The sequence below is a fragment of the Drosophila subpulchrella genome, chromosome 3R (genome assembly GCF_014743375.2).
Source record: "Drosophila subpulchrella strain 33 F10 #4 breed RU33 chromosome 3R, RU_Dsub_v1.1 Primary Assembly, whole genome shotgun sequence".
NCBI lineage: Eukaryota > Metazoa > Arthropoda > Insecta > Diptera > Drosophilidae > Drosophila > Drosophila subpulchrella.
The window spans coordinates 5,349,846-5,369,762 of NC_050609.1; the positions used below are offsets into that span (position 1 = coordinate 5,349,846).

General features: G+C 42.0%; 4 protein-coding genes across 4 annotated transcripts; 2 read left to right on the top strand and 2 right to left on the bottom strand.

Moving 5' to 3' along the window:
* The first annotated feature begins 434 nt into the window (after nucleotides 1-434).
* LOC119545714 (single-stranded DNA-binding protein, mitochondrial) lies at nucleotides 435-1,811 on the top strand. The gene is made up of 4 exons (XM_037851528.1): nucleotides 435-555; nucleotides 614-701; nucleotides 762-870; nucleotides 1,446-1,811. Exons 1-4 carry the CDS (start codon nucleotides 532-534, stop codon nucleotides 1,666-1,668), a joined length of 444 nt encoding a protein of 147 aa, XP_037707456.1. The 5' UTR covers nucleotides 435-531; the 3' UTR covers nucleotides 1,669-1,811.
* LOC119545708 lies at nucleotides 1,727-2,957 on the bottom strand. The gene is made up of 3 exons (XM_037851498.1): nucleotides 2,397-2,957; nucleotides 2,039-2,341; nucleotides 1,727-1,985 (listed from the first exon to the last, which is right to left on the bottom strand). Exons 1-3 carry the CDS (start codon nucleotides 2,553-2,555, stop codon nucleotides 1,776-1,778), a joined length of 672 nt encoding a protein of 223 aa, XP_037707426.1. The 5' UTR covers nucleotides 2,556-2,957; the 3' UTR covers nucleotides 1,727-1,775.
* Nucleotides 2,958-2,979: 22 nt separating this feature from the next.
* On the top strand, nucleotides 2,980-8,290 carry LOC119545698 (organic cation transporter protein). The gene is made up of 3 exons (XM_037851454.1): nucleotides 2,980-3,251; nucleotides 6,455-7,089; nucleotides 7,157-8,290. Exons 1-3 carry the CDS (start codon nucleotides 3,209-3,211, stop codon nucleotides 8,144-8,146), a joined length of 1,668 nt encoding a protein of 555 aa, XP_037707382.1. The 5' UTR covers nucleotides 2,980-3,208; the 3' UTR covers nucleotides 8,147-8,290.
* A 562-nt stretch (nucleotides 8,291-8,852) lies between these two features.
* On the bottom strand, nucleotides 8,853-19,844 carry LOC119545707 (protein sarah). Its single transcript, XM_037851483.1, has 2 exons — nucleotides 19,519-19,844; nucleotides 8,853-10,366 (listed from the first exon to the last, which is right to left on the bottom strand). The coding sequence occupies exon 2, from the start codon at nucleotides 10,358-10,360 to the stop codon at nucleotides 9,479-9,481; it is 882 nt and encodes a 293-aa protein (XP_037707411.1). The 5' UTR covers nucleotides 10,361-10,366; nucleotides 19,519-19,844; the 3' UTR covers nucleotides 8,853-9,478.
* Between the last annotated feature and the right edge of the window lie 73 nt (nucleotides 19,845-19,917).

Below are 19,917 nucleotides of genomic sequence, written 5' to 3' on the forward strand. Positions count from 1 at the left end.
AAGCTTAATTTGATATTTATTCTTTGAAAATGTGTATTTTATTCGTGTCAGCAAAGTAAAATAAAGGGCACTGGTAATGCACTAATTAGACAAACATCATGGGATAGGAAAAGGATAACTTATAAAACCGTAGTTCATTCTTCATATAATTATTTTCTGCTAAAATATTGAATTCAATCTTCATACAATTATTTTCAGCTAAAATATTGAATTTGAATTTCCAGTGGCGCCCTCACAAGCATTACGTTTAACTGCAGAACTACATGACGCCACCTATAGGCTAAAATTACAAACAACGAAAGAGTGACTGTTTCCACACACTACCACCAGAGGGCGGTGCTGGCCAGAAACAGCTGATATAATAAATTGCCAATACCGATTCGGCGTTTTCCAACACTAAATCCATAGAGATGGGAAAACATCGATAGTATTTTGCAAAAACGAATATTCGATAAATATCCATACCATCGGTAACCCATCTCTAATTGTAGTGTAATTTCTGATCAGCCAACAAAAAGCCTTTGTTAAATAATGATGCAACACACAAAGCGCATGGTAAGTAAACTAATTAAGCAACAGGGAATTTGAGTATTTAATTGTTTGTCCACTTCAGCTGACTCCTTTGATGAGCGGCCTGCGAAGTTTGCCGGCACGCGGTGCAACAACTACGACGGCAGCGGCGCCCGCCAAAATTGAAAAAAGTGAGTTGTTGTACGTTTTCCATTGTGAAATTACTCAAATTATTTGTTTTTCAAATGCAGCCGTCAACACGGTTACCATTTTGGGTCGAGTTGGAGCCGATCCCCAGCTGCGTGGATCGCAGGAGCACCCGGTGGTCACCTTTTCGGTCGCCACACACACCAACTACAAGTGAGTACAGAACTTACACATGTGTGAGATTGGGCACACATGTGTTCGCAATTGAACTTGAAATCGAATCTCCAAGGAGGGCAGACAGTCACGGACATAAATATAGCAGTCTTAAAGTCCTTCTTGTTAAGAACACCATATTTTTAACAGAGGTGCACTTTTTAATCTCGGCTCAAGAGATATATTATAAGTTATTACCACACTCACTTCTTCATAAATTTTCTAAACAAAGAATTTCAGATATAGTTATCCTTTTCCAACTGTAAAAAGTCTAAACCCAAAGATCAGGGTATTATAATCTGCTTATTTTGCCAAAAACATAAATGTTATTGTGCCATCTCGAAAATGTTCATCAAATTGTTTTAAAGATTTATACGTAATCTGTTAGTCATTTCTCTGCTTAGATTTCTTTCCTTTTCCTAATGCTGGATTGATTCATAATTTGAACATACTTAAAATGAAATGATATATTTTCAATGGATCCCTTAAGCTAATCTTGTTAACGGAGTAGTAAAAAACGAAAATCGGAGCTTTTGATCTGAAACCTTAATTAATTTTCAAATGATCTCCCACAGATACGAGAACGGCGACTGGGCTCAGCGCACCGACTGGCATCGTGTGGTGGTCTTCAAGCCCAACCTGCGTGACACCGTGCTGGAATACCTGAAGAAGGGGCAGCGGACGATGGTGCAGGGCAAGATCACCTACGGAGAGATCACCGACCAGCAGGGCAACCAGAAGACCAGCACCAGCATCATTGCGGACGATGTGCTCTTCTTCCGCGATGCCAATAACTAGGAGTTAAGCCCAAAAGACCAAACCTAATCTTAAGCACAAAGTTAAACTTCAAGCATTGTAAGCATTTATACTACTCGTATGGATATATCGTGTTATCAGTTTTTGGATTACATGCGTAGTTGTACATCACATTTGACCACGGGCTTAAAATCGTTTTTCTTTTGGCAGGGGCATTGAGCGATCAATTTGCTAGGTTCCATTTTCTTGTTTAGCTCTTCGTACTCCCTCTGAATCTTCGATACCTCGCACTGCAACTTTTCGATTTCCTTCTCCAATAAGATCAGTATATTATTGTGATAATCGATGATCTTGGTAATCTGTGGATAAATGTATTTAAGGTATTCTAAAGTCTATATTTACCAAGAAATACCACAGATTTGGGAGGTAGTTTCGCGGAGGCCTCTTGGTTGTACATTTCGATCTCCTCCCTCATGGTGTTGCACTGGGCGGCTGTTTTTTCGGTGGACACGAGTAAACTCAGCAAATCCTCGTAGGTGACTCGTGCCAGGGGATACGTCCTACAACCATTGCTGTCAGATCTTGGGCAACTTTGCTCCAATCGGGTTACCGCCTTCTCCGCCTCGATCAAGTTTGTCTCGTTCTCATTTAGTTCCATTTCTAACTTAAGCATACTGCAGTTTATGGAACTCAGCACTTGGTCCATTGAGATTAGCTGATAGGTTAGTACAAGATGTTATTCGTATATCTTCAGCTAACGAATCCCTCACATTTTTGGCATTTTCCAAAACCTTTTGCTCCTGCTCCTTGATGAACTCCATCTTTTTGTTGAAATCCGCTTCCATCTCAAGGGTGTCCCGCATTAAAATATCAGCCAGCATGTCCAAATAGAGGAATGACGAAGGATCTGAAAACTTTGACTCACACATAATTTAAAAAAAGATTGTGTATTATGATTATGTTTGTACATATGTACACTTGGAAATTTTGACTTTAAGGCTGTGTGATAAACCAGAGCTTGCTTTGGCTGGAATTCTGTCTTATGAATTTTTCACTCAAAACTAGCCAAAGATTACATATTTTTTTAGGAAAAGGATTTTATTTGGTAGTGCTCAAAGCTTTTGACACTTGCCTAACAAGATTGGTTCGAATTTAAAGCTTATACCATCCACCAGAGATATCTGTTCAGCTACCAACATTGGAGACGCACTCAAGACCCGCGATCCACAAGCTCTCTCCATATGTGAGCTTGCGACGACCTTATCGCTGTAGACCACCATGAGCGTGTGTTATTCAGCCCGAGCTCGATGGGCTGAGAGGCACAGTTCGCAGTTAGTATTTGCCAGTTCAAATGCTGCCGGCGGTCGGAAGAGTTGATAGCTGATCGAGTGCTCCGTCCGCGGTTTTTTCTTTCGAGCACGTTGTTTGTCCCGGATTCGATTCCATCTTCGCGACCCGCAACTATCAGTCGTACTCTGATCCCCGTTCTGCGGAAGATGACGATTTGCTGAAAGACAATAACATCATATTAACTACTATACATCATCCTCGAATAAGGTTGGCAAAAAGCCCTTATACAAACATGGCTGTGGATTATGTGCTGGAGGACCTGATGGGGAAACTAGGTGAGTGAGTGGTGAGAGGGTTTCGGAGCGAAGACTTTTGAAAGGTCAGCTGTTACGTTGCCAGGCGTCTCCATCCCCATGCTGATAAGACCCAGCGTTGGGCTTATCATTTTGAGAGGCCTTATCAGCGATGCAAGCGGCTATGGATTATATTTGATTTCACGCCGGCCAGGTTGGCTTATAGCCGACGCTATGTTCTGCATTCAGATTTTATAATTAATTTTTCGGTATTTCCTTTTTTAATCTCCGCCTAATCTATCCGGCTGGCTGTCCGTCAAGTGCTCAAAGGAAGCCGCCTCTAATACTATTTTAATTGCAACTATTTTTAATTTTTGCTTCGCACTATTTCTAATTGAATAAATCCCCAAGGCCGCGCCAAGTGACAGACATCTATGACAGCTCGATAGAGACTCCGACCTGTTGCTCCCCTATATGTAGTATTCTAACGACACATGTTCGTGTGGGCCAAGTTCTGAGCTGGAGGCTGTCTGACACCTGTTGAGCCTTCTTGGCTTTAGCATAGTGACGCTAAAACGAGTGCGGCTAACGAGCAAACAAAACTTAATGGGAAAGAGGCAGTTACCGCTGAGCTTTTGTCACAAGACTCCGAAAGTAGGCTCGTCATAAAGATCTTGGGATCTACGGATATCTGTTAATTTATTGTATTGTATACTCTAATTGTGCGGTTTAAACACTGCAGTTAGCTTGTGGGAGCTTCGGAAACAAGCCTGTTTATCTGCTTTATGCAAAACAGTTAATAATAATTGTGGGAATACAGTGAAAGCTCGACGGGCGGATCTAAGCTATAAATCATATGGCACAATCCATGGAACTCCAGCTTATGCGTATGACAGATCATAAAATTGGTTTTAAATATTTAACACACAATTTCTTTGTACAAATTATATTAACTTGCTATGGAATACCTACAGTTATTGCAATAATACTCATAGGTAACGCTCTAAAACTGGTTTTCTACTTAGCAGTCGAGAAACCGCAGCCTACAAGAAAGTATGAGGAGATGGTGAGAGGGAGTAATAAACGCATTAGCTACTTTTTTTTAATCGTAATATGTTTATTTATTCGCATGCAAAAAACTCAAACTGGTTTGTTCAGATTCAACTGTATCTCAAATCCCCTCAGCCCTCAAAATTCACATATCGCTCTTTCATGTGTGTTTATTTTGTTGAAGGCCTCTTTGGTGTTGCGGGCAGCTCTAATTACTTCCAATTCGGAGGCGTGTTACATTCCGAATTCGTGACTTTTTGGTATGGTAAGGTTACCATAAAGCCAGAAACTTGCAATGACTTTGAAAGTGCTTCCACATGTTATGAGCGCGCAGCTCAGAACAGAACTAAATCGACCTTCAGGTGATTTATAATTGGGGGAAGTGAAAATGTTGAAAGTAATTTTTAATTTTTTAATTTTAAATTTAATTGGAAAAAAAACGAACCGAAAGTAGGTCATAAACTAATGGTTTAAAACCATGATCTACCTCAATCGAAACCAAACAAGATTTTTTCAAGCCAACAAGACTCTTTAAAGCTTTTACTTCCGAATAATACATAAATTTAAATTATTGTTGAGAACAAAGAAGCCATAAACTAGTGGTATAAAACAATAATCTTGCTCAAAAATACATCGAATTTAATTAATGTTACTATAAATTATACGTTATTAGCACAGTTTTTGTAATATTCCACGGCCTTATCATTTCAGTTTATCGCCTATATTGTTTCCAAAGTAAACAACTCTCTAAACCTGCCCTATATTAATTTTAGTGTGCCATCTGTAGTTTTTGCACATCATTATAACTGACTATTAAGAGAAGTACAAACACTGAATGAGCCAAATACAAATGTGATATTCAAGGGCCCCTTGGCAACCATTATATGGCTAGTTATATTGTTCGTATGGAATAAATCCGCAGCAACAACAGCCCTGATATACGATTTAGTTTTAGGGGCCCCTGATAATCCGCTATATATGTTGAGTCTAGTAATCATGATTTTGCTTTATCGATTCCGAAGATTGTGGGCAATTACAGGCTGTTTTTGTCTATTGTTGGCGTAATTGAATTATAAAAATTAAGATTAATTAAGTCATGCTCTTTGGCTTTGACATAATATTACACGCTCGATGACATAATTTTACACACCACGCAATCGTTTCAATTATGAAAATTAAAAATTCTTAGACGATCACTCACGAGATGTCGATCCTAACGTAACCGGGGTGAACGTAACTTTCTATTTGATGGCAAAAGTTTCGCTTAAACGATCAATAAACGTAACCCACAAATCAATTGAAACGGCCGATTGAACATTGGACCGCTCAAGTGTCAAATTCTCGTATCTAGGCTACATACTGTCCATGTCGATAGAAATTTACACAGCCCCTGCCCTCTATCAATGCGATCGCACTGGCCAGTCCAGCCAAGTCATAATCGATTCAATGCATTCTCCCAAGACATCCGAGTCTCGAGTCTTCATGGGGTAGAAAAACTCAGACTAAACCAAACCAAACTGTGGGCAAATATTTGACGGGCCATACGAATGCGCTTCAATTGAAATCGAATTGAATAAATTCCACTTGATTTAATTGCAAAGCCTTTGGTGTGACGACAATGCCACCGAAACCCATAAAAAGATCTCATCTACATAAAAGTCGGGCGTTTCTTTAGGTTTTATTCATCACTGGCGCTTTTATCGCTGGTACGTGGTGTTTGTATAATGATTTCAAAAATAATTATAGTTCTTTAGTATCTTTTTTATCAAAAGAAATACATGTAATCACATAGCTTGAATCTATTTTTTTTATTAAGCAAAAACCCACGATTCTTTTTATAAGAACTCAAATTTACGGATGAATGTATATTCAAAAGTATAAAACCTTACTTGAAATATCATCAAATTTGTTGAAAAACTAACTGAAAATATATTTGTTAATTCTAAAAAAAATATATATATACATATATATATATAGACTCCTATGAATGTTCCTATCAAGTTCTTGAAAATATTTATACGGATTGGTTAGAGGAACACCTTCACTTGCGATAGTGATAGTTATGTTTGTTCAGTATTAGAAAGTGTGTGATCCATTCTAGAGATAATAGCTATCTGCTATTCAGCTCTAAGCTGACTTGAGTAATTTGCGACCTTTCCCAACCAGTTTATAATTGTGGTTTTTTCTATTTCCAGGGGAATTTGGGAAGTACCAGTTCCTGCAGTTTTTCCTGCAGGTGCTTTCCGGCCTGACCGCTGGTATGCACATGCTATCGCTGGTCACCGTGGCCGCCGTTCCCGAGCACCGGTGCTTCATCGAGGGCGTGGACAACAGCACGTTGTCGGTGACGCCGTGGAACTCTAGTGCCATCCTGGCCGCCATCCCGCTGAAACCCAATGGCGATCTGGATTCCTGCCATATGTATGATCCATCTATCCTGAGCTCCAATGCCACCGTCAAGTGCACACGTTACGTATACGACACGACGTACTACAAGACCTCGCGCACCATCGACTGGAACTTTGTGTGCGACCGCCGCTGGATGGGGGCCATTGTGCAGACGGTGTTCATGCTGGGCGTGTTCACCGGCGCCGTCACCCTTGGCGGACTCGCCGATAAAGTGGGCCGGAAGACCGTGTTCTGCTGGTCGGCATTGTTCCAACTGATCATCGGCGTGGGTGTGGCCTTCATTCCCGAGTACTTCTCATTCATGGTGGCCCGCTACCTGCTCGGCATTGTGGGATCAGCGGGCGCCTATATATGTGGCTTCGTGCTCACCATGGAGCTGGTAGGACCCAGCAAGCGTACTGTGTGCGGCATAACCTTCCAGGTGAGGGATTAGTATTAAATCTTTATTATCTCATTTTTCCATATTAATAATCTTCCATCCATTTCAGGCTGTCTTCGCTGGAGGCATCATGCTGGTGGCGGGATGGGGAGCACTGATTCATGACCGCCAGTTGCTGCAGGTGATCTATGGACTGCACGGCTGTCTATTCCTGGGCCACTGGTGGTGGCTAGATGAATCTCCGCGCTGGCTGTGGATGCAGGGTCGTGCCGCTGAAGCTGTGGACATTGTGGCCAAGGGCTTGAGGATCAATGGATCGGGCATACCGGTGGACAAGGAATACTACGTGCAGAAGGCCAAGCAGCAGGCGGCCGCCGAGGAGAAGTCCAGTGCCGGATTGAGTGACCTGTTCCGCACGCCCAACCTGCGGATGAAGACGCTGAATGTGTGCCTCTGCTGGTTTGCCAACTCCCTGGTCTACTACGGACTTTCGCTGAGTGCCGGCAAGCTGTACGGCAATCCCTACCTGATCCTGTTCATCATGGGCCTGGTGGAGTTCCCCAGCTACATAACCATTGTGTTCGTCCTGGATCGCCTGGGTCGTCGATCGATCACCTCCACCCTGATGTTGGGTGGCGGTCTGTGTTGCATTGTGGCCGCCTACATTGCCCAGGGCACCAACACCTCCACGGGTGTAGTGATGGCGGGCAAGCTCCTCATCGCCGGATCCTTTGCCGTGATCTACAATTACTCGGCGGAGCTGTTTCCCACCGTGGTGCGGAACTCAGCCATGGGCCTGGGATCCATGTGCGCCCGTCTATCCGGCGCTCTAACTCCACTCATCACATTGTTGGACTCATTTGACCCAAAGATCCCGGCCGTACTCTTTGGCGTGGTGGCCATCATCTCGGGCTTCTGGGTGATGTTCCTGCCGGAGACCATGGGCCAGCCAATGCCCGAATCCATTGAAGATGGCGAGAACTTCGGCAAGGGCGACACTTGGTTCAGCCAGTGCGCTGGTCGCAAGAAGCGCCAGAACAGCGTCTATCCCGATGACCCTGAGCAGATGGTGCCGCTCAAGAACATCGAGAGCAAGTAAATGCCAAGCTAAATTCCCAAAGCCAGTTTAATTTCCTTGTTACCCTGTTTTTCTTGTTAAGAATTCTACTCTTCTATCTAGTAGTAAGTTTTAAGAGTTGCTATCCATTCCATGTGAATAAAATGGTTCTATAGAATAGGTAAAGCTATTGCTTTACCAATCACTATGGGGCCCTAAAGTTGTTTGTAAATTCTATTGCATTTTTTTTGGCTGAATGGCTCTCAATGATATTATAAACAACTGCCTACCTTTGGGCTGAATCGCTTTGCTGCCAAAACAACAGTGTAGATTTTCAATATTTCTCTGGAATCTCATATAACTAGACAGTCGTTTTGCTTTTGTTTAATTCTGCCGAAAAGCCCATACACCTCCACAAAATGTTTTCCCAAAACTTTCGCCAATTAAAGTTTATTCTCTGCCCCTCACAGCAAATACGAGTTCGCCTGACCTTGCAAAGTTTTCAGTAATTTCCACTCAATTGCACTATCGAATTGCCAATTGTCGACAGGGATTTCCAATGTCAAATCCATAACCCGACGGCTGCCCTTTGCCCACATCACGTTTCCTGCTGCATCACACACACACCGACCACCCGTCAATTAAAGTTTGTTCAAAGAGTTTCGTTTCGGTTTTTCTGTTTTTGTTTCGTTTTTGGTATTTCTTCTTTTTTGTTTTGTTTGGTACATTTGAGAACATTCATTTCGAATTTGAATATATTTTCAATTTAAATTTTAACTACACGTAGGCATATAGATTTATATACGTATGCTTGGCGATATCTGATGCGATATCGTTACACCATTTCGCTGGCTTAGAATTACATTAACATTTACATAGATATAGTAGCTTTATATCTGGGATTTCGGTTTTTGGTTTCCGGATCGCGGTTCTCGGTAGCGCCTTTGTCAGCGATTTCCAGTCAAAGGTACACAGAGATAGAGATATTGTTAGCAGGTAGTCGCGATGGCTTAACATCAATATTCTTACACATAGACACACTCAAATCGAGAGATAAACACATCTAGATGCGGTTGCTAGCCAAAGAACTTGTATCAGAAGCCAATTGGGGTAAATGCTACACTTGAAAGGAGGGGTGGGAAAGTATGTCGGGTATGGGTGTTCGAGTGCCTAGTAATACAAACATATGAACGTAGCTAAATATATGTGTATGTAAATTAATCACAATTAATTCGGAAAATATTTACAAAAAATACTCCATCCAAGTCCCAACCATCCGCAAAGCACGAGTCCCAACCCGTTGTCCTTGTTCGATTTGGATTTACAACTCAAGTTTTCAGCTTCAGCCTGGTCGTCGTCGTCTCCACCTGATGATTATGCCCGTTCCGGGCACTTGGTCTGGACGATGGGCGCCTTGACCTGGAGACCTGGCCCTGTCTCCGCCAGCATGGCCGTGTGCACAATAATGGCCGGCTGGTCCTCGCTCTGGGGATGCAGTTCGTGCGATTCGCCAGGCGTGAGGCTGGCCAGGGCGGCCAGAAGGTCGTGGTTGACCAGCGGTTCGCCCTCCTCGCGCGGCTCCCAGCCGGCTGGCGGAGAGGCGGGCGGTGAGATGAGGAACTGTTTGACCGGCGCCGGCGGCTGCAGGTTCTTGTTGCTCACCGGTGTCACCGGCTGGGCGAAGTAGCAGGTGATCACCGTTCTCTTGTTGAACTCGTACTGATGCAGCTTGATCCGCGCATTGGCCGCCGCAATGGCATTGTCATAGTTCACCCGCAGGCGGCGGAAGCTGCGCAGCCATTGGAACGTGGCCGATTCGCTGAACGTGCGGAATAGCTCCTCCATGGAGTGCTTCAGCTCCGGATTGGCAAACACCTCCGAGTGGATGTTCGTCACGATAATCGAGGTGGGTAGGTCGTCGAACGAATCGGCGTCCACCTCCGGCTCTGTGTCGCTGTCGACGTCCCCCTCCTTGGGAAGCGTCGGATGCTGATTGGGTAGGCCGTCGGCGGCGTTGATGAAGATGTCCTGGTCCGGCGATAGCTTGTCTATGCTGCCGCCACCGCTGCTGTTCTGCGTCGACTTCAGTTTGTTCTTGCTCTTGCCGTTGGAGCTGATATTGTTGTTGTGATTGCCCCGTGGAGTGGTCGGAGTAGCTGCGCTGCTCTCCTCAGCTCCTTCAGCGGGAGCTACGGAAGTGGCCGGATCAGGTGCATCGGCGGACGCATTGTTGTTGGACTTGGCCGCGTCGGACATGGCTGGCTAAAAATAAAGAGAGAACATTTACATAAGTAACAGCAAAGAATGGGCATTTGTTAAATGTATTTCCAGTTAAGCTCATTAAAAGTAATTAGCATAGTTTTGAGGGTAAATCTCTTTGGGGAAACGTGGGCTGTTTAAAAGAGTTATTTATGTGAAAAGCATTACGGGCTATATTTATACACATACGGTTTATAATTATAGCCCCAAATGGCAAGGATTTTACACTAATTGTATTCAACAGTCGATGACATTTTCCATAAATAGTACTGTCAGTTGACTAACCTTCACCTCCAAACATTTCTAAAAAATTGGTAAACAGCGCTTGCAAATTAACTCTGCACAAAGGCCGAGGGCGTTGAATTGAGGTTTTTGTTTACGTAACACACTTGTAACAAATTGCAAGCGCCACGTTACGACAATAAAAATTGTTTACTCCTTCTATAAGAAACGAAGCCCTTCAAACCAATTACGACACCAAAAACTACAGACGTGTCTGCGTTTTGGAGAGGACTGGTTATTATAAGGAAGTGGAACGCCGCAAGGTGAGGACTTAAGTATCGACACGTGAAGCAAATCAATAGGTCTACCCAGGGGTTGGAGTACCCTGGGGGGATCCAATGGTGACGCACTGTTGATTCACAACTGCTCTTGATTTTATTGTTATGCCTGCCTGGCACAACCTTAAGAGGAGGGAAAAGCGCCAGACGGGTGATTAATAGTAGCGAATTTTTTTGTGAATGAATGAATGAGTGAGGAACTGGCGCCACAGTGCTGGCGTCAGAACAAGATTGGTGACGTGTGTCTGCTTTCGCACCTGTGACCACCACGAAAGCCCCTTTCTACTCCCTGTAAATCCAAGGGAACTCGTGGTTGCGTTTCATTATAATAATAACTGCCAGTCGTGGTTCTGGATGGGTGCCCATTTGTATGCTATAAAAATAGCATTTCTCTTAGTGTTTTATTGTGACCCATGAATCAGCTATATGCAGTGAGTTAATTATACGCTGTTTACCCCTGGGGGTAGCTATTTTGGCTAAATGCAAATGGTTCCTTGTGCCGGCTTGGGCAAACGAAATTGGCTTAGTTTTTGGGTGAGAAATTTGCAAAAGTTTTTACGATTCTGGGATGGGAGGCGGGAGCTGAAATTGTTTGCTTTGTATTCCTTAATTAATACTTTGGGCATAAATTAAAACCCAGCTTTGCCAGAACTTGTTATGGATTTTAATTAGATTTGGGAGTTAATCGATTATAATAATAAAGAGACATTGTGATAGATTATCCTTTAAGTCGGCAGTGGAGTTTGGGCACTCAATTTGGAAATTTTAATTTAACTTAGTTCCTAATCTCTGATGAGTAGTAAACATTTTACTTAAGATCTTGATCTACTTTAAGCACGTAAATAAGCGGCACTTATTATAAAGTGGATTGCTTTTTAAGGTAATAAAATTGCTACGCTCCATTGATGATAAGCCATCTTACTTATGCACTCCGAAAAATGAATAACCACTTGAAGAAAGGAGAGGGTTTTAAAGCCCACCAGACGAGACTCGGCAGCCCCTTTCACCTGCTTTCACTTTCCTTTTATGGCCACTTTTTTGTTGTTGACGTTCACCTCAACGCAGTCAGGCAGAACAAGAACAGCAAACGGCGTAGCTAACAATAAAAACAAAGGCCAAAAAAAGAACCAAAACGACGACGAGTTGATCTATTTCCGGATGATTGATTTCCTTGAAAGGACACACCCACACAATTGTTACTTGTGCTTCCACAGGAAGTGGAGATGATGGTGTTGTATGGGTTTTCGTTTTCCGGGGAAGTGGGTGAGACTTGTTCATGACGTGTGTACTTTGTTTGCCTGGGAGCTTGATCCCTATCTCTGGAGCTGAATAAGGACGAAAAGGACTGTAACTGCAAGTCTGCATAAATGAGCTGCTGGCATGCAAATCGCTTGGCCCCAATGTGACGTCATCGTTCCTGCACGCAATCCATAAAAACCAAAGAAAGCGGGGCCGAAAGCACACTTTAAACTAGACAAAAGTACCTCTCAGCACCTCCCACTTTTTGGGGGGAGGCGGTACCGTGGTTTAGACATGATGATGAATTGCCTGCCGGTCGTTAGCCAACGACCTTCACTCATTCATAATTGCTGTCATTATTATATCAAGTGGTCGCCCCCCTCCCGGCAATCGTGATCTCTATCCAACCATCCATATAACCATCCATTTGCCCATCCATCCATCCTTTTGCTCATCCCCTCATGGGGGACCTTGCAGATTTGTGGCCATAAGTAGCTTGTATCTGAGACGGCTTCATTGAACCACTTAAAAAAACAAACACAGAGGAAATAAATGAAATTGTTTAAGAAAAGAAACGGTCTTTAAGAAAGCCACATATTAATTGTATGTATTTTTAATTAAAAAACTTATTAAAAAACAAATTTGTCTAGCAGATCGATTTGAATAATTCCGAGATTCCTGATTGGCAACGAATTTTTTTTAACAAAACCACAAATATTTTGAGCATAAATCAAAATCAAACAATCATAGATGATTGCAAATCCACTATTTTAAAAAAAACATTTTTACATAAGGTTTAATGAACTGTTGCTTTAAATAGATAAGAACCGTTCATTTTAAATTACCCATGCCTTTTTAATATCTGGTTTTAATCAATCATTAAAGCTTCCATATTCTATTTAAAATCCTTTAAGAGCTTAAATTCTTGAATCACAATATATATGAAACTAGTCCCCTCCGCTTAAAATTGATGGGTTGTGTGAGTGTGAATACGAATGTGATTGAATTGTGGCCTTATTTACATTATCGTCTCGTTGTCGTGACAAAAGGCAAATCCCACGAGTGCGCTTTCCACTCTCCATTACAACTGCTGCTGCTGTAGATGCAGTTGCTTTTTGCCCCATTTTAATGCAAATGCAAATAACGTTAAGGGAGGAAGAATAATTTGATTTTGTGCTAAAATTTAAAACTTTCCCTCGGCAAATTCCAGTCAGCAGCAGATATTTGCGATTGATGTATACCGCTTGGAATTTAATTAAATTGGTCCTGGATCTTTTAGTGGGGCTCAAAGCGTGGCTTTGTTATTACAGCTCCTTCTTGCGGTTGTGGAGGTTTGTGGATGTTGTGGATGTGGAGGTGGCTGCTCATATTTGAGCCTGCAAGTGTCGGCTTCGTTTGCCACATGTCACATGTTGCTGCAACCGGAATCCTTTCAAGGCAAACGCAAAAGGTCAGGCGGTCAGGTATGTGTTCATATGGTCGATGGTCTCCGTGCTCTGGTCGTTAGGCGGATATTTTATCACGAGTTTTGTGACAGCGAAAGGGAAAGGTTTACAAGGTCACGCCAAACGTGTGCGAAACTTAAGCCATTGCTGAAAGCCTCCATCAACGAAATTAATTAAATCCTAATTAGATTGAAAGTTTCCTTTTGTTCTGGATTTGTTCCTGGTGCATTCCTGGTATTTTCCCACACATGTACGCTCTACGTTGGAAATTTAAATACTCCCATTATCTATGGGCTGCACCTGAAAGTATGCTATTCCTCCCACACACAACCCTCTGTAATTGAGCTCCACCGAACCGACTTTGCATCCACGGCTGCTGCTGTGGTTGGATAATTACTGCCAAAGGTGAAATGTTCACCAAAACCTTACCTAGCATGGGCGGTTCGACGTGGGAGTGGCCCAACCTGGGCGGTTCCTGGTGGGTGGAGCGGAACAAATACAGCTGATTGGTAGGACATTGATTGGTCGCCTGTACCATGTGTGCAAAATGCAAAATGGCTTAGGTTTGGACTGCAAATCAGCGAGAGTTGTGTGTGCACTAAATACATAGCGTGACATTAGTATAAGGTTAGGGGCAAAATTACAGCAAAGGACCTATGCATGTTTAATAACAAGAATGTGGTTCAGTTAGTTTCATTTCTTAAGGGTGTGAAAATATTTAAATTGTCAAGACAAACTAATTTTTTTATTTTTTTGTTTAAAAAAAATTACATTTGAGCTCGAAACTTGTAATAAAAAGGATAATAACGATAAAGCCCAGTTACAAATTTATTTTGACTTTTAAAAGAAGAATCAATACTAAACTTATTTAAAGTTTGTTTTAAATCTATACTAATTTGTAAACATTTATTTAATAAATAAACGTAACCAAATTAATTAACCTTTAGAATAAAACTGCAAACCAATGCTTTAAGTAACAGCAATATCAATCAAATTAAATATTAATTTTTCCCCTTAACATAAAACAAAGAAGAGTTCCAGAAAATGGAGGAAATACCCGGAAATCCCAATTACTGCCATAATTCAATACCTAGATTAATTATGCCAAAAGTTGCCAATTTCTTTTCAGAATAAACTTTCATTTGGTTTTCAGTTTCACTTTCGCATCGCGCTGTACGCAGTACCGAATGTTCTTACTAATTCAATAGGGAACTGGGGAACTCTGTGTGGGTTTGTTTTGTGGACTCATTAAACCTAATCCCCTTATCCATTGGGCAGTCCAACCAAACCAGTCACAAGGGGCGTCCATGATAACAACTGGCTTTGGCTTTGTTGATATTGAGACCTTTGTTAGCTGCGCACAGCACAGCACAGCATCCGAGGGGGAATTTACTGAATTTGCTGAATTTACCTTTGGCATTGCATGACAATATCAGGTTTTCGTAATTACCCGACACTTCCAGCCATGAACTGTTAATTAAATCATTTACACACCGATGGCTCGCACCGCAATAGGTTTGGTTTGTAAACAAATTTGCAGCAAGTGAATATGAGAAATGGTTTCTTTCGGGCACAAAATACCTGGCATTTCGACTGACCTTCAATTGAAATTGTAAATTCTGATGTGAACTACACTTATACACACAGATACAAAGTTCACCCATCCACCACCCCAGCCCACTACTTTTACAAATTGGATTGTTATCACTCAAAGTCCTCGGGCGATTCCTAGGAGTTCTCGTTTTCACACCCCCTCAAAAACCGATTCGACCAGCCCCTTTGTTGTCGCCTGTCACTCGCAATGTGTGCATCTGTATCTGTGGGTTGGTTCCTGACTCTTATTCTGATCCTGGTTCGGTGTGTGTGGGCCCGTCTTGTCAGCGCTTTGACATGAAAATAGTTTGGCCAACTTGGCTATGCAAAAGCGATTTATATTAAGAGCAGCCATCGTCGACATGTGCTGCCAAAAGTCAGGGATTTGGGGTGGGGATTAGCAAAAGTTTTCAGTGGTTTTCGTTGCTCACAGCATAAGATCAATATTGATCTTGTATCAATGAAGTATTTCTCTGCCAGTGGCATCAGGCAGCAGTTCAAGGTTGGGTTCAACCGGTTGAAACCCGCTGGTTATCATAAATCACGGTAGTCCCCTCGATACGCGTCTTATCGCTAATAGCACCCACTGACGCATCTATCCCACAGAAATAGCATTTAACCATTGTTGCTATCGTTAATTGAGACGTTTACAGCCCGCATATACCTCAAGTCAAGACGACTCAAGTCCAACACATGTATATATAGTCGAATCGAATCGTATCGCGTCGTGTCGACGTCCATGCCAATCAGACCGATGTGTTAAGTGAGTTAGGAGCACTTTTGCTGGATCGTGTGACGTCAGTGCAAACTGCAGCTAGATCCAGTCAAACCAATTGACGAAAGAGCCGTAGCCGTAGACGGCAGCGGTCTGTACTCAATTCATCAATTGCCAATGGCAAACCCCTGGCAAAAAGGCAAAGAACCAGGGAAACAAAACAAAAGTGAACGCAAACAGAAATAGCATAAAATGGACAACAGACGCGACAACAGAACTGAACAGAACCAAACCGAACAGAGACCCCAATCCAATCGCACGGTGGAAAAAAGATGAGTTGCTTTTATTTTAAAATCGTTTCATTTATTCTGCGTCAGCAGCACCGCCTCTCAATGAGGAAACGCTGCGTATACATAATTTTCTGGGCAAATAAGTATACGCACTGCCATATCTGTCCGCCGTCGATTGCGGTGGTCGGTCCCAATCAAATGCACAGACGAGTGATCTTTCATTGGCCTTTGCAGGCTCTTAGAACCAATAAAAAACTGGTTGCTTTCAAGTGTTCTTAGCAGCATGGAATTTGTTTTCGAATTCCACCTTTATCACATATTCAGCAAAAGGAAATTTACTCAATGGCTTTCCTAAAATTCCTCCATTTATAATCTGTCTTTCGACAATCCATTTTAAGTTTCAGTCTCGTCAATTCTGCAATAATCAGTTACTGATAATACTCTAAAGGGAATGGGTGGTTAGTAAATAAGTTAATTACCTTACCTACAAAGAGAAGGATTTTAAAGTGTATGGATTGCCAGCTAAAGTTAATCAGAAAACATTATAATTTTTGTTTGTGTCAGAAATACCTAATAACGCAGAGTTATGCTTGAGTAACGATTTCAAGTTAATCTAAACAAAAGGAAGTAATCTTGAACTCTTCTAGAAAGTCTCGGACAATGTAAGGCAATTAAATTCGCAATTAAACCAATTTTATTGTTAGTATAATTCTATAGAATGGGATAATAGGTTAATAACTAGCCACATATCTTATAGGTGCTATCTTATGTTAGTTCTCTCCAAGCTGTTTTGTATCTGTTTTTAAATATCTTTCGTATATATGTACATACATTTGTTAGCCCATGACACGATGATTTGCCATTTTATTCACAAGTATTAATTTGTCATGATTCTTTTGAGCGTGCACTTTATCTGAAAGTCTGAACAGCTGGCTGGGAAATGGAATCCGGATTGGAATCGGCGAGTGAATCTGTCTTCGCCTCAGACAAGTGGGCGCCACTGGCAATTGGGGGGGACTGGGCATGGGCATGGGCATGGGTATGGGGATAGGGATATTTGTGGCATTGGGAGAAAGGACATAGCTACGCAAAGGTCGCTATGGAAAGCCAAGGTCGAGATTTACAGCCAGGTCATTGTGTTGTGTTGCTGGCAGTAGCAACGCCCACGCACACGCCCCTGTCAACTAGCCGGGTAAAAAATAGAATCAAATACATAGAAAGAACATGAGCCACCGCAAAGCTCGCATTTTATTTGCATTTGTGAATTTATTGCGTTACACTTCGCCTTGCGCCTTGTTTTCTCAACTCGTTGTGAGCTGCTTGGGGAATTTTCGGGAATTCGGCGGGATTTTGGGTTTTCGGCTGAAGCCGCCCAGGGCTTCTACTGTTGCTCAAAGCAATTGAAATTTCAGAAAAAAGCAGCAACAATGCGACCACAACAGTAGCAACAAACCGCCTCAATCGCCCCCTTTTTAACATACGTCTTCATTTTTCAGCCAAGGTCTTGGCACGCTTAAAATTCAGCCAGCAGCCGCAGAGCAAAAAGGCCGTGGACAGTGGGCGGAATTTAATTTCGAAAACATACAACTTTATTGTTCACGTCTTTACCCACACCTTTAACTCTCCTTCGAAGTCCTTAACTTGAACACCAGTAAACCATACAATATACATATTTGAAATAATAGTTTAGTACCCAAATGATACTTTGCTCCCTTTTACTTTTTCTGAAATATGAAAACTCTTACATATTGTCAACTTTATTTCATTTTTAAATACAAAGTGCCTAAAACTTATAGGATGGAGTTATTTTTTTGGAAATCGAACGTAATTTTATCTTATAGCTACTTCTCCCCTATAAGAGTAATTATGTATGGACATGTTATACTTTGGATATAAAGTCTGAAATGTTGCTTTAGCGGATATTTTACATAATCAAGGGCTTTAAAATTCATATAAAATACAGAATAATGAAAATATCTGAAACCTATTGTCCCAGAAGTACCGAAAGGGTAGGCAAAACAACTTTAATGGGTTGCACTTTATATTGGCCATTTGGACCACAGTGCACTGACAGCAGAAGTATGCGATAACAATAACACCGTCCACTGTGTGGTAGTGTTGGGGTTACGGGCCGTCAGTCACGGTCACGGCTGCAGCCCCTCCCCCTTCCTCTCCTTTCCACTTTTCACTCGGCCCAATATGAGTCCGGTGAACAATGGCTGCGGCCAGGACGAAGGATGATGGCCAAGAATGAAGGAGGGGAATTCAATAACAGCAGCGGCAGCAGGAACAACAAATATGCTGCGCCCACGCAAGAGCAGCAGGAACTGTGGCAAAAACAGCTGCTGCAGGATCAACGAGGTGGGAGTGGATTCGAGGACTTAAAAACACGAGCAAAACAATCAGATACGCCGTAGCTGGAATACCCTCGTAGGGGGTGTTGCTATAATCAAAGGGGATTTTAAAATTCCTAGTTATGTATCTTTGCTTTCTGGAAACTACCACTTCTGGTAATTCCCCTGCAAAAAGGAAGTTAATTGTTCTCTGGAATTCGTCAATGGGGCTTTGCAATTCTTGTGCTGAGTAATAAAAGGAGGTTTCAAGGAAATCTCTACAGATTTCGATTTAATGTTCTCAAAAGATGTTGTCAGAAACATATGTATTCTGTTTTAAATGTATTTAATATTTTAGTTTGAAGTTAATTATGTTCAAAAATGACATTTTAATAAGTCTGTTCTAAAATGGAACTATATTCCTAACATAATATAAAAATATTTTAAAAACTGATTCTCTATAATATCACTTGTGGATAAACTTACAGATATTTGGTCAAAATAACAATGCGGTGATAAATCAGCCTTTAAATTTAAATTTTTTTTTAAAGAAACCCTTTATGACCCCTTGTGCACGCCACTGCAAGAGTATAAAATATGGAAAAACAAAAACATCATGGCATTATTGTCGGCAAATGATGGCGTGTGCATAAATATGAGCAAGTGGCAAAAGGGGAGGCCTTTTGGTGGGGGCTGCGATAACCTTGTACTTCTTGTGATAAAAACAATTTCCCCAAATGTTTATAAACAAATCAAGAGAAAGAGAGAGGGAGAGATAGTGATGCAGCGACCAGGGGGGATGGTTGAAAAGGGGTGTCTTTTCGCAGACGCTGCGGCACCAACACAAAGAAACGCAACAAAAGCAGCACAGCAACAATTCGCACGTAAAACTCAGCTGCTGCGTTACATAAGAAAAACTCTTGCAAAGAGTGCAAATCTCAATTCGGTATGCAAATGGACCGCTGCCACAAATTACTCACCTTTTGAGAAACTATTCAGGGGCCAAATTGCGATTCTTTTTTATGCGCCAATAACAAACGGCACTTCTCCCGGTTGTTGTTGTTGTTGCGTTTCCTGACCGCAATTGTTGTTGTGTTTGCAATGCACACTGCTCGTGGCAACGGGAATTCGTAAGAGCACCGCTATTGTTGAATATTATTTAGCCGAACCGATTGTCATTCGAGTGGAAGCTTCCAGTCTGCGTCATTCGCGGAGACGCGCTATTTTCCGCTTGTTTCTCTTCCGTTCTTATTCGCTTCGCCTTCAAAACCGCTAAGAATTTTGTTTGGAAAAACGGCAGAGTGACCGTGAAAAGAACCATGAGTTATACCAAAATTGCAGTGTTTGAAAAGACCAGATGTTGTGGTACTAAAAATAAA

What these genes read in the sequence shown, in the direction of transcription:
- LOC119545714 (XM_037851528.1), top strand. Translation starts at nt 532, where the DNA reads ATGATGCAACACACAAAGCGCATG. An exon ending in TGCAACACACAAAGCGCATG is followed by an intron (nt 556 to 613) that starts GTAAGTAAACTA and finishes TGTCCACTTCAG; the next exon opens with CTGACTCCTTTGATGAGCGG. An exon ending in GCCACACACACCAACTACAA is followed by an intron (nt 871 to 1,445) that starts GTGAGTACAGAA and finishes GATCTCCCACAG; the next exon opens with ATACGAGAACGGCGACTGGG.
- LOC119545707 (XM_037851483.1), bottom strand. Translation starts at nt 10,360, where the DNA reads ATGTCCGACGCGGCCAAGTCCAACAACAATGCGTCCGCCGATGCACCT.
- LOC119545708 (XM_037851498.1), bottom strand. Translation starts at nt 2,555, where the DNA reads ATGTGTGAGTCAAAGTTTTCAGATCCTTCGTCATTCCTCTATTTGGAC. An exon ending in TTTTGGAAAATGCCAAAAAT is followed by an intron (nt 2,342 to 2,396) that starts GTGAGGGATTCG and finishes CTAACCTATCAG; the next exon opens with CTAATCTCAATGGACCAAGT. An exon ending in AACTACCTCCCAAATCTGTG is followed by an intron (nt 1,986 to 2,038) that starts GTATTTCTTGGT and finishes ATTTATCCACAG; the next exon opens with ATTACCAAGATCATCGATTA.
- LOC119545698 (XM_037851454.1), top strand. Translation starts at nt 3,209, where the DNA reads ATGGCTGTGGATTATGTGCTGGAGGACCTGATGGGGAAACTAG. An exon ending in GGACCTGATGGGGAAACTAG is followed by an intron (nt 3,252 to 6,454) that starts GTGAGTGAGTGG and finishes TTCTATTTCCAG; the next exon opens with GGGAATTTGGGAAGTACCAG. An exon ending in TGTGCGGCATAACCTTCCAG is followed by an intron (nt 7,090 to 7,156) that starts GTGAGGGATTAG and finishes CATCCATTTCAG; the next exon opens with GCTGTCTTCGCTGGAGGCAT.